Here is a 13,810-nt window from a genome sequence, read left to right on the forward strand (position 1 = left end):
TAGTGTTTTTGGGTTTTTAATGTTTTTTTGCATAGTGTTATTGATGTTTAGCTTTACTCTGGATATTCCTATGTGTGTTTTGATGTCTAAATATGGCTGAATGACTGGAAAACACTGACAAAGAAAGCAGAGGTACTGTACAAATTGGTTAGGCATAGGTTGGTGGTTAGTTGTAGGTATGGTATTGTAGGGGGATATCGTTCATTATCCAGACATAGTCACTATCCTGACATGCCTTTCGCTCTACTACGTCAGAAATTGAGAGATTGCTGTATACAGTAAATCAGAGCTAGGCACTTCCACAATGGCTTCAGCAAACTGCAAATTCCACAACAGCAGAAGTGTGATTTTGCTCGCAGATTTGCGTTTGTGACAAATCCTACGCAAATTTGCAGTTTTGAGCTTGCAGAAGCACTTCCACAAACACAAAACTGCCTCCAAACATCTACGTGGCCTAGCCTGGCAGGCACCATGTAGATGAGTTGCTCGCCAGCGCCACCTATCACTCCCCAACTGTTGCCAAATGTACGATAAATATTGTATATAATGTATACAATAAATTCACCGTACGATGTACAATATCATTTTTCACTATTGTACATTTTCTACAATAGTTTTATGATTCCTTCAAAAAGAGAGAGAGAGAGAGAGAATGGCTGAAGATCAGATTCATCTCTTTTTGCTATTCACTGGATTCATACCAAGCTCTCAGGAAAGGAATGAAAATGAGTTAAAGTCATGAGGGAGCAACATTCATGTTTGTAATTAAAAGATAAAGTATACCACTGTCACTGCAAGTCGTATTTTACTTTACAATGGAGAGTTCCTCAATACATTATCTTAATGATATACTGTATGTGATTTCTGGGGGCAGGGTAAGAAATGAGAATCTAAGGAAAAAGCCAACAAAGACGTTTTTTTCCTCCAATAAAAAAAGAAAAATATAGAGCCTAATAGTGGTAGATGGGGCACTCACCATCCACTCACTCAATGTGGTGCTGCTGTCGGGTGTCTGCCCTTTCCTCTCCTCCCTCATTTCCTTCCTTCCTCTTCTGTCTTTCTTTACCTCATGCTTTCCTCGTCCTTCTGCCTACGGGTGACTTTACACTCTCTCTTCTGTCTTTCTCTCCTTCATTCTTTCCTGTTCCTTCTGCCTCTGGGTGACTCGGCACTGAGTGACATCCCAAATGGTTTCCTGTACATCAGGAAATCATTTACTATGCTGCGTGGTAACCATATAACCAAATTATGGCACCTGGTGGTTTAGTGGGTCATTGCGGCACTCAAATCAGATCGAGCTGGTGAAGGTTTATATCAAAGGGGTGGTTAGGGTTTACTGCTCACGGAATGCCACTCGGGGATGAGTAAGGCTGGTCACTCTCATCTTAAATGTCAGGACCAACTTTTTTTTTTTTAATGTGAGGAAGAAGAAACCAAAGGCCATGAGCCCACAATAAGAGTTCCCTCCAAGAGAAGAACAAAATACAAGAGAGAGCCAAATTCAAGATCCGATCATTTTGAGATGCCTGGACACACTGCGTTTGAAAGACTGGAGATCATAGGCAGCAGGAAATACAGACAGAGGGAGACAGTTCCAGAGTCGACCTGTTGCATAAATGAAGGACTGGGAGTAACAGTTAACTCTTGCATTAGAGAGTTGGGCAGAAAAGGGATGAGAGTTTGCTGCTAGACGGGTGTTACGCGCCTGTAGTACGAATGGAGGATTGCATGCAGACAGTTCAGAGGAGAAGTGACCATTAAAGAAGCGATACAAAAGAGATAAAGATGCAACAGTGCAGCGAAGAGACAGAGGTTGAAGGGAGTCAGTAAGAGGAGAAAGTTAATGAGATGAAAAACCTTTGACTCCACCCTATTGAGAAGGGGGAGCCTCTCCACACATGAGAGTTGGACTTTTCACAGGGGGTGGATCAAACCATTGTATAGAGTCAACAATTGTTCAGGGGTAAAGAAAGAATGGAGTCGGCTTAGCACACCCAATCTCTTGGAAGCAGATTTTACAAGAAATGTAATATGATCTTTCCAAGATAAGTCCCAAGTAAGTGAAACCCCAAGCATGTTCAAGGATGAGCAGGATTACGCTGAATATTATTAAACATTAGTGGGTATGCCTGTGGAAGATTTTGACGGGTTGATAGGTGTAAGAACTGAGTCTTAGATGCATTAAAAACAACAAGATTATTTTTACCCCAGTCAGGGATACGAGCCAAGTCAGACATTAGGTGTGCCATAGCCTCATCCCTTGTTTGTTGAAGTAATTGCTGAGATGGGCGTTGCGGGAACCGAATAGAAAGGTGAAGGGCGGAGTCATCAGCGTATGAGTGGACAGGGTTAGATGTACAGCTTAGAAGGTCACTGATGAATAAAAGGAAGAGAGTTGGTGATAGGACAGAGCCCTGAGGAACACCACTGTTGATAGATCTACGGCTATAGAACGACCAGAAAGGAAGCTAGCGATGAAGGCACAGATAGAAGGATAGAAACCATATGAGGGCAGTTTGGAAATTAAAGATTCATGCCAGACTCGATCGAAAGCCTTTGAGATATCAAGTGCAATGGTAAAGCTTTCGCCAAAGTCCCGAAAGGAGGATGACCAGAGTCTGAAAGGTAGGTGAGAAGATCGCCAGTGAAGCGTCCCTGATGGAACCCATACTGACGAACAGAAAGAAGGTTGTGATAGGAAAGATGCCTTAAAATTTTTCTACTGAGAACTGACTCTAAAACTTTTGAAATACAAGATGTTAAAGCAACTGGACGAAAGTTGGAGGGCTGGTAGTGGTCACCCTTCTTTGGGTCTGGCTGAATGAGAGCAATCTTCAAACAAGAAGGAAAGGTACAAGTTGACAGACAAAGGCAAAAGAGTTTGCCTAGGCAGGGTGTACGCACAGAAGCACAGTTCTTGAGAACAACAGGAGGGACTCCATCAGGCCCATATGCCTTGTTAGTACTGAGGCCACTGATGGCAGAAAATACATCAGCTGAAGAAATTTTAATGTCAGCCATGAAGAAGTCAGAGGCGGGAAGTGATGGAGGAACAGCACCGGAATCGTCTAAGATGGAATTGGAGGAGAAAGTCTGTGCGAAGAGATCTGCTTTATCAGTAGTAGGAATAGCTACAGAACCATCAGAGTAGAAAAAAGGGAAGGATGATGACGTAAAGTTGTTAGAAAGGTTTTTGGCAAGGTGCCAGAAGGGGCGGGAAGAATTCGAGTTGGGGAGTTGATAGCAATGAAGAACAATATAAATGTAGATACTGTGGAAATAGGAAAAGGAAGGGCTGAAGTGATAAATATGAAACTAGAAACTGGAGAAAATGGTGGGAGAGATATGGCAGTAGTATATGTTCCCCCTAAGACAAAAGCATGGAATGATGATGAATACCAGAAGATGTTGTCAGACATGGCTAATTAGGTACAGAAAGTGATTGAGAAAAGCAACAATATAAATTTAATGGGGGACTTTAATTGTAAAGAGGGGAACTGGGAGGAGAGGGACTTCGAAGGCGGTGAAGATTCATGGGGCACTATATTCTTAAATATATCAATGAACAATGTGATGACGTAGTGGGTCAAAGAAGAGACAAGATTTCGAGGTGAGGACACACCACCAAGATTAGATTTACTGCTAACCAAAGAACCCGATGTAATAGAATCCCGAAAGATCTTTGTCCTATAGGAAAAAGTGATCATGTGGTCACTGAGTTCCAGATGATAATAGGGAATGTGGTGCCAAGAGACAAGTTTTATAGGCAGGGAAGATACAACTTTGGGAAAGCAAATTTTACAGGATTGAGAAAATTCTCTGAAAGTGTGGATTGGAGAAAATTCAGAGAAACAGGAGAGATACAAAGGAGGTGGGAAATCTTTCTAGACCTCTATAATTTGGGAGTGGAAAATTATGTGCCAAGAGTAAGGGGGAAAGAAAACTGGAAAAAGGAGTGGTTTAACCCCTAAACCGCAGCCGTCGACAGCCGACCCCCTCAGTGTGGCGGGGTTGTATCGCGGTCTGAGTACCTGTAGGAAAATATTTGCCAAAAATCAGAGATTAACCCTAAAACATTATAATTTTTATGGCAGATAGTTCTTACATTCAGCTTTCTCCAGAGACAGGTGTTGAGCCTTCGTGGACTACCCATGGACTTGTGGAGACTTGCAAATTTGGGTAACCAAATCTTCACTTTCACACCTCCAGCAACCCGGTTTCCCCTCTACCACAGCCTCATTCTGTCACAGTAAACTTTATACTACAACGTACAGGTAGTTTGGAATCCGTATTTGTACAATAAGCACTGAAAATAAGGCTAAAATCAATGAAGCATACGGCCGACATGCAGGGCGGCGGTCTTCCCGTCACTCAACAAACATTTCCATTTTCACGGTTAAAAACACGTATACTACATTATTTTCAATCATATTACTTCCCAAAAGATCACCGTGGCGCGCTTTTTATTCTGCCTTACGCCCATCACTTTATTCTCGTTCCTGTCGGCCGCTCGCACTGACTCGGAAGAGCTAGAACTCGCCATAATGTCACTATGAAAGCCTGCGGTAATGTGACGCTAAACAGGGGCAAACCACACGAAAAAAGCTAGTGTGACACCTCGGGAAACAAGCGTTTCCTATTAGCATAAACTGCTTGTGAGAGGAGAAAACAGATTTACAGTTCTGAGCAGTCAGAGCGCTGCCATATATCACAGCCAGGCTGGCCGGGTCGTGGTGGGGGGGGAGAGGGGAAAAAACGCGATACTTGGCAACAACGGAGGTCAGTAGTACAAAGGTAAAGTATGCTAATTGTAGCTAAAGGGTGGTGGTACTGAAAAATTATACCAGCTGGAACATCCTTGCCCACGTTTATTCAAAATTAACTCGAATCGCAAACGCGACGATCCGCCGTTATGTCCTTTTTGGCGAGCATCGCAAAGGCGACGACCCGCGCTTCAGGAGTTAATAGAAGGTGTATGATAGTAAAAAAAAGAGGGACATGGCATGGAACAACTGGAGGAAGAGAGGTAATAACAGAACAAAGGAAGAATATAAAAGAACTAGAAATGAACATACAGGGATACATAAAGAGGAAGAAAGGAACTTTGAAAAAGGAATAATAAACACATGTAAGGATGAACCCAAACTGTTTTACAGATTTGTCAATGGCAAATTGAAACAAAAGGAAGGAATCACCACACTGAAAACAGAAGGAGAGGTCTATAAATATGCAGCAATGCAAGCTGAAATAACAAACAAACGTTTCCAGTCAGTTTCACCAATGAAAGTGAGTTTGTGGAAGGGGAGGGTATGACTGGAAATGTAGTGATAAAAGATATAAAAGTGGAAGTACAGGAAGTGCATAAATTACTGGACACTCAAGATGTAAGGAAAGCCCCAGGACAAGATGGAATCTCTACTTCGGTACAGTACTCAAGGAATGTAGAGAACAACAGGCGGATAAGATTCACGGTTTAATTGCGTGTTCTCTGGAGGAGGGGAAAGTACCTCAAGAATGGAAAAGGGCATATGTGGTACCAATTTATAAGGGAGAAAACAAGGAAGAACCCCTGAATTATAGACCAGTGTCCCTAACCAGCATGGTCACAAAATTGTGCGAGAGAATCCTGAAAGACAGATGGATGAAATATCTGGAAGAGATGAATATTTTGGCTGATGATCAGTTTGGATTCTGAAGTGGAAGGTTATGTGTTTCCAACCTGTTGAGCTTTTACTCAAGAGCAACTGACATGCTACAAGAGAGAGATGGTTGGGTGGATTGTGTGTACTGTATTTAGATTTGGAAAATGCCTTCGACAAGATACCCCATAAGAGACTATTGTAGAAACTAGAGCATATAGGAGGACTCAAGGGAAACTTCCTGGAATTGATGAAAGACTTTCTGAGAGACAGACAGATGAGGACAGTAATAAAGGACAGGATATCTGGATGGAGAGAAGTAACAAGTGGAGTCCCAAGGGGTCAGCGTTGGCGCCAGTAATGTTCCTGATTTACGTTAATGATATGGTAAAGGGAGTGAACAGTTATGCAAGTCTGTTTGCTGATGATGCAAAGATCCTAAGGAAGGTAGAGGCAGAGGAGGACTGTAAAATGCTGCAGGAGGATCTGGATAGGATACATGACTGAAGCCATAAGTGGGAAATGAAATTCAATGCAAAGAAGTGTAAAATATTGGAAATGGGTAAAAGTACCAATAGGCCATCACTGAATTATATGATGGGTATTGAACCTATCACAAAAGCAAGAGAAGAGAAAGATTTGGGAGTGCTGGTCCAGGATAGTTTGTCTCCTGAGAAACATATTAACAAGTTAGTTAGAGAGACGTATTAACTTCTGACAAACATAAGAGTAGCACTTCATTACATGGATGAGGAGATGATGAAAAAATTAATAGTGGCCATGATCTGCCCCAGGTTAGAATATGCAGCAGTACTGTGGTCCCCACACAAAAAGAAAGATATAAACAAGATTGAGAGAAGACAAAGAACAGCAACTAAGATGGTCCCCAGTCTGGCAGATCTGTCATACAGAGAGAGGCTGGAAAAGATGGATTTGCCTTCCCTAGAGGAAAGGAGAGAGAGGGGCAACATGATTGCAGTGTTCAGGACCATGATGGGAATAGATAAAACTGACAGAGAAGATCTGTTTTTATGGGATAAGAGAGTAACAAGAGGACACGGAATGAAACTGAACAAGCTAAGCTGCTTGATGGATAACAAGAAGTATAGTTTTCCTTATATATGTATAGACCTGTGGAATAACCTGGACAAAGAGATCGTCCAGTCTAAAAACTTAAAAGCGTTTAAAGCAAAATCTGACTTATTGAGAAACAGAGATGGAACCCCACGAGCGTAGCTCATTTCCTGTATATCACAACTAGGTAAATAAAACTACTGGTAGGTAAATACATACATGGTCTTGTCCTGAAAATGGCTTACCGAAGATTCCGTCTTCTAAAAGTTCGACTTATCAAGGGTTTACTATATTATGAATCCGCTTTTTAGGATCATGCGATTAAAGAGATTCCATTGTATTTCAGTAAACATCTTGAAACTTGCTGGACAAAAATAAATTGCGCATTATCACATGGGCAGTAGGAATGCTTGTATATTATCTGAAAACTACGATGTGAACTAACCGTTCCTTGGTAATGAAAATATCCATGCAGATGGTAAACAACTAAGTGTAGATATCAGCTATTTAAAAAAAAAAAATAAATTTCTTTTTGTTTATCTTGTCTTATTTCCTAAAATTAGTAATAAAAAATCAGTGATGTGATTGGCTGATTCAAAAAAAGTCAAAGGTCTGCCCAAGTCCACGACTTGAGCCTAACTTCATGATGTCGGACTTGAGCCTCAATTCTGCATATGGCCAAAACAAGCTGCCTGAGCCCAACTTAAGTAAGCTGAAGGCCTGGGCTTGAGACCATCCCAAACCCAACTTCCAAGTCCAGCTTAAGCCCCGTACTATCATCTGAACCGTGGAGCTTCTGTAGGGCCAGAGTTTGAGCAACAAAATGAAATTACAAATTATACATCAGATCAACGATATCCTATGGTTTCTGAGCACTGCCTCCCATCTGATCTAGATCCTACTACAAAACCTTGCAGAATATACACAACACCCTATGTAACAACATAGGATGCACAAATACTAATCCCTGAGCAATTTACATTCTGAAGTTAATGTCCTCTCTGTTAGGGATTATCTCAGTAAGAGAGGCACACAATCCAACACAATAGCTTGTGTCAACATGCAACACCCCTGCCATTATATCTCAGAACCACACACTACAACTAATGCAGGCATATAAAACTGTCTCCTTACAGTACGCTCGCAAAGTGCGTGAGTGGATGGGCGGTCCACAACTTTGTGCACTGTGATTTCGCGTACTGGGAATACATAATCTTATGGGAAAAAAACATATGGGTGGGACCCCCTCAAACCTCGACATTACTTTAACCTTAGAGATATAATAAAGGGAAAATTTTTAAGACATACACTACAAATACAGCTTAAATAACAAAAATATGGTCAGTCACCTTAAAAACAGTAGATGACAGGCCTGACGGACTTAAATAGCAGGGGTTCTGAGGTGCAGCATCACACTCAGAGTGTCCCCGCCACCCCGGTCGCACCACGTGTGTTTAACGGTTGCCAGCATTGTATTGTTCCAGGTTTTGATGAAATTTACGGCCTGCCAAATGTTATATTTCTTCCACAATGCTGCAACAGTCATTATGGTGGGGGATGCTGGTATGCCAGGTGAAGCAGGTGAGTCAGGTGGGGCTGTGGAGGTGGAGGGGGAGGCAGCTGGTGAGTCAGGTGGGGCAGTGGAGGTGGAGGGTGAGTCAGGGGAGGTGGTGAGGGGAGGATCCTCCATCTCCTCCTCACTACTGCTTACATTATCAGCCATTTCTTTCATCTCTTCTTGTTTGTCTGTTTCATTCCTCATCTTGTTATGGACGTACAGGTATTTACAGTATACTGTAACAACTTGGCATTCGCGAAATAATCGATATTCAAGTGAATTCAAACGTTATTCTAGAAACTGGGTATCTATTCTAACTTACCATTCCTGCCGAAAAAGTTACTGTCAAAGTTGGGGGAGTGGACTCTCAGACCACCACTTAGAAATTCAGGCGACTGATTATAGTTTGCACATAGTAAGAGAAGAGGAGGTGCGACCACACAAAGACACAGAAGAAAGAGAAAAAATTAAGAAGGAAACCATTTAGAGGTGTCATTGTAAAGGTAACGCCTCAACAACATTGCATCACATCACAACACACAGTGGTGGTCAGAATAAAAGTACAAATGAAATGGAGAAAAAGAAGAAGGGAAGGACAGGAGGTAGTAGTTCTTACAAGCAGGGTGGAAAAGTTACAACAGAATGGAAAAAAGGCAGAATATACAAGGGAAATGGAAGAGCGATTGGGTAAATATATACTGCAGCAGATGGGGGATGTGGAAGGTATGCCCAAGATATTCACAGAAGAAATCTGTGCAGCATGTGAGGTGGTGTGTGGGGTGAAAAGAAGACAAAAGGGGGTGCAGGGAATAGCATGGTGGAATGACAAGGTGAGAGAAGCTGTGGCACAAAAGAAGAAAGCATATAGTGAGGGGATGAGAAACAGGGGCATGGAAGAAGTTGACAGATGGAAGAAAGAGTTATATGTAGAGAGAAAGAGAGAGGTGAAAAGATTAGTAAGAGAGTAAGAAGTGAGTGGAGGAGGAATTTGGAAGGAATTTGAGTGTAAAGTGTAGGGAATGTAAGACATGTTCTGGAAAGAGGTAAAGAGAGTTAGACAGGGTGCCAAAGAAGTTAGCTGGGGAGTGAAAGATAAAAATGGTTGATTACTAGTGGAGAGGGGTGAAAAAGTGAGCAGATGGAGAGAACACTTTAAGGAATTGTTGAAAACAGAGATTTTATGTAATGCAGGTATAAGTGGCTGGGGAATGGGTGGAGATGGAGGGATGTGAAAAAAGAGGAAGAAATCAGCAGGATGGAACTTGTGGAAGCAATGAAGAAAGTTAAAATGGGGAAAGCCCCAGGAATTGATGGAGTGTGTGTTGAAATGCTGAAGCAAGGGGAAAGATAGTAACTGAATGGATGTGGAAGATGTGGAGATTGGCCTGGGAGGAAGGTAGTCCCGGAGGATTGGAAGTCAGGTATAATTATTCCCTTCTACAAAGGAAAAGCGGAAAAAGAAGTGTGTGGTAATCATAGGGACATTTATCTTCTTAGTGTAATAAGAAAAGTATATGGCAGAATACTTACTGACAGAGTTAGGGAAATAACAGAGGAATTAGTTGGAGAAGAACAGGAAGATTTAGGAAGGGAAGAGATTGTGTAGATCAGATATTCATTCTTAGATCTTTAGAGGAAAAGTTTCTAGAAAAGGGAAAGAAATTGTATGTGGCCTTCATGGATTTGGAGAAAACATATGACAGGGTGGACAGACAAGAACTGTGGAAAGCATTAAGAATATATGGAGTAGATGGGAAGTCGTTGAAGGCCATGAAGAGTAAGTATTAGGGTGCTGAGTCTGCAGTGCGCGTGGATAGTGAACTGAGTGAATTTTTCTATTTGAAGGTTCAATTGAAACAGGGATGTGTAATGTCTCCATGGTTGTTCAATCTGTATATGGATGGGGTTGTAAAAGTAACACAAGGTAGGGCAGTGGATGTTGAAGCAGCCCTAGTGAGAGAGGGCAGTGTTTGGAAACTATCTGTACTGTTGTTTGCAGATGATACTGTGTTGTTAAGTGAAGACGAAGGAAAGCTGCAAGGCTTGGTGGATGAGTCTGGGAGAGTGTGTAAGAAACAGAATCTAAAGGTGAATGTAGGGAAGAGTAAAGTGATGGTCTTCAAGAGAAGTGAGGTCAGTGAATGTACAGTGAGGCTGGATGAGGAGGAAATGAAAAATGTAAGTGTGTTTAAGTACTTGGGTAGTGTGATGAGTATGGATAGGGAAGAAAGGTTGCTGGTTCCTTGAAAGCAGTGATAATAAAAAAGGAAGTGAGCATGAAGTGAAAAAGCTACTACATGACAGTATTGTGATACCAACTCTAACGTATGGAAGTGAAGCTTGGACCTTGTTGGAGGGACAGATGTCAAGGGTGAGAGCAGTGGAAATGAGTTATTTGAGAGCAGCATGTGGGGTCACATGGAAGGACTGACAAATTAGGAAGTGAAGCAGAATTGTGGTGTGGATGTGGATGTGATAGAAAGCGTTAGGAGAAACATATTAAGGTGGTTTGGCCATGTGGAGAGGATGGAGAGTGAAAGACTGATGAGGAGAGTGTATGTGAGTGAGGTGGAGGGGGGTAGAGGGAGGGGGAGGCCAAGGATGATACAGAGGGATGAAGTGGAGAGGTATATGAGAGAGGGGGTTGTGAGCTGGGAGCAGGGCAAGGAAATGGTGGGGGACAGGGCGACATGGAGGCGATTTGTTTGTGGCCACCCCTTACGGTATTAATGCGTCTGGCAATAGATAGATAGATAGATAGATAGATAGATAGTTATTGGTGAGATCTTACTATAGACTCCTCTTGAGCACCTCCCCCACGAGCCTCTACCATCAGGATGGGCGCGTTGTGTGGGGAGGGGGGTCACACAGTCCGGGAAAATAGTGGTTTTGGGCCACTCCTTGCCTCTGGCTCACGTATTGTGGCCTAAACTCACACATTCAAAGTTTTATCATTATGATTTTTGGTCACTTGTGTACTATGCGATTCGTGCACTGTGATCACGCATACTGTGCGGGCGTACTGTATTACCTGACCCTCTTCAACAACATCTCACCTTCAGACACTAATAAATACCTATACACCCATTTCATATGCAGGGCAGTACACCATCCCGATCAGAACACAATACTATATAACCCATCCACTCCTACATCCACCTACAGGAAGTGTGGTTTTACTAAATAGTTTATTGAGTTGTCAAGTTCACCGAGCTAACTTACATCAAGACACCATCAAGCCCCTCTGAGCTACCAGCTTAGATGTGGGTTGGGTGGAATCAAAGATGACACATACTTTACTTATAGATTAGCCCCATATGACACAACACATGCAATGAAGCACTGCACAGCACATGGTACACTAAGGTGCAAACATAACATCAACAGCGTAGGGAACCTGTGAGACAATCCCATAGGAATGGTTGCTTATCTGCATACAACGAGTCTGCTTGGACTGGGGTTGAAAAAAACAACAAAAATATTGAAGGGCACTTGAAACAGAGGTTTACAAGTATATACTGGTAAATTTTCATGGATTTTCAGATGAATGATTTTGATTTATATTTTTTCACATTTGTGGCATTACAAATTTATGTCATTTATGATATGCATTCAATCACTGTCTAGTCATAAATCATGACCTGCTTTTTTCCACCCCTGGTGCAGAGGATGGCCACAATGACACCAAGTTTGAAGGAGTTGTCTATGAAGAGAGGTTGGAAAAGCTGAAATTATCAATTCTATGCAGAAGAAGAGAGAGAACTGGTAATGATGTGTTAAAAAGTTGGAAAAGTGGAAAAAGTCGATAGAGAAGATCTGTCTGTGGAAAAAGGTGGATGAACATGATGACATAAATTGAGGAAAAATTGATATCTGGAAAAAAAAAAAAAGTTTTCAAAACAAAAGTATGAATAATTGGAAGTCTGGAAGAGGTGGTGATGCAAGGAAACAACATCTGCATGTTCAAACACAGACTCAATAAATGTAGATATGGAGACAGGTCAACATGAGCATAACTCAGATCCTGTATACTACAACTAGGCAGACAAAAACACAATAGTTCCTCTCATGATCCTATTTCTCACATCTGGAAACAAACAATCCCTCCCTCCCTCTCTCTCTCTCTCTCTCATTCCTTCTTTCTGTTCACCATACTGTAAGCACAAAATGCATGTTTTCCATCTCTACTCAAGTCTGATAAGATCCATGTTGGTTCAGAACTGCTGTAGCTCCCCAACAACTAATCTTTCCAAAAGTGGGTATACCTGTTCCAGTCCAACTCATATAGTTACGAAAATTATCTTTTTTCTAACATTCTGAGAAATACAACAATAAGAATTGTCCTGTCAACAGCCATCATAAATTCATATACTTTTCCTTTATGTCAAAACATATAAAAAATACGGTACTTATCTTACCTGATGGGCACCTTGAACTTCCTCTAGTCTGAGATCTTCCTCCTCCTCTTCCTCTTCTGATTCTTTTCCCATCTTGATGTTACCCAGGAGAGAACATATTTCCTCAACTTTGTTGTGGGTGTCATCTGACTCCACATCCAGCACGGGTATCAGTATATCTTCCACCTCCTTCACATCAGTTTCAGACAGCTGACCTTCACTTGCTATGGCATGCTCAAGAATCCTTCTCCCCCATCTACAAAAAATAATCAATAATAATAATACCTGTACTGTATTGTAAGTTATCTGTTTTTAAAACAGTAAGATATATAGCTGGAGATTAACCTGTAAACTGTAGTATTATGACTTCCCATCCCATCAACAGTGGAAACAGTCAAACCCAATTACAGGATATTACTGTATCAGTGGGGTAATATCAGCAATGGGATTTTTTTTATTTTTAATTCATTAAAAAATGGAATGCCTTCCAAAAAATCTTTTTTCTAACAATGACAGTGTTCCTGATGAGTAAGGGATTAGTTTGAAACCAATTTTGAGTTCATCATGTTGTGGACTGTTCACTGACGAAATGAAATACAAGAGACTTTCCAAAGACTGAAAATTGTACTAGAAATATGTTTATGTGTGGCACTTGGACAACCCACTTGGATCAAACCTGTATACCTCCTGCATAGTACAAATTCTATCAGGTACCTTTTTCCATAAACAGTTACCTGATAACTGGTAATACTATATATACTGTAGACTTATTAGCCTTGTTACAGGTGGGATAATACTGACGTCCCTTTGAGGTACAGCCATCTTGCCTAAAGTGCGCCACTGCAAAGTGTGTCTCACCTAATGTGCACAGAAGTCTGACAATAATTAATTATTTAGAGGGAATGGAGAATGAAAGACTGACTAAGAGGGTGTATGTAGGTGAGGTGGAGGGAGGGAGAGGGAGGGGTAGACCGAGGATGACGTGGAGGGATGGAGTTGAGAGGTATATGAGGGAGGGGGGGGGGTGTTGGGGGGAGGGTAGTCAAATGGTGGGTGACAGAGTGACTTGGAGGCGTTTTGTCTGCGGCCACCCTTTGCGGGATTAGGGAGTTGGGCTATAGATAGATAGATAGATAGATAGA

At 41.7% G+C, this 13,810-nt stretch overlaps 1 protein-coding gene across 1 annotated transcript in view; it reads right to left on the bottom strand.

The window, feature by feature from the left end:
- nonC (serine/threonine-protein kinase Smg1) overlaps positions 1-13,810 on the bottom strand; it is a 1,312,439-nt gene that overhangs the window by 574,000 nt on the left and 724,629 nt on the right. Inside the window, exon 29 of the mRNA XM_080284159.1 lies at positions 12,690-12,924. Coding sequence (XP_080140285.1) covers positions 12,690-12,924 — 235 coding nt within the window. The remainder of the gene's footprint in view (positions 1-12,689; positions 12,925-13,810) is intronic.

The sequence above is a fragment of the Coenobita brevimanus genome, chromosome 100, assembly GCF_032717465.1.
Source record: "Coenobita brevimanus isolate Jiangsu-jjx chromosome 100, ASM3271746v2, whole genome shotgun sequence".
Taxonomy (NCBI): Eukaryota; Metazoa; Arthropoda; class Malacostraca; order Decapoda; family Coenobitidae; genus Coenobita; species Coenobita brevimanus.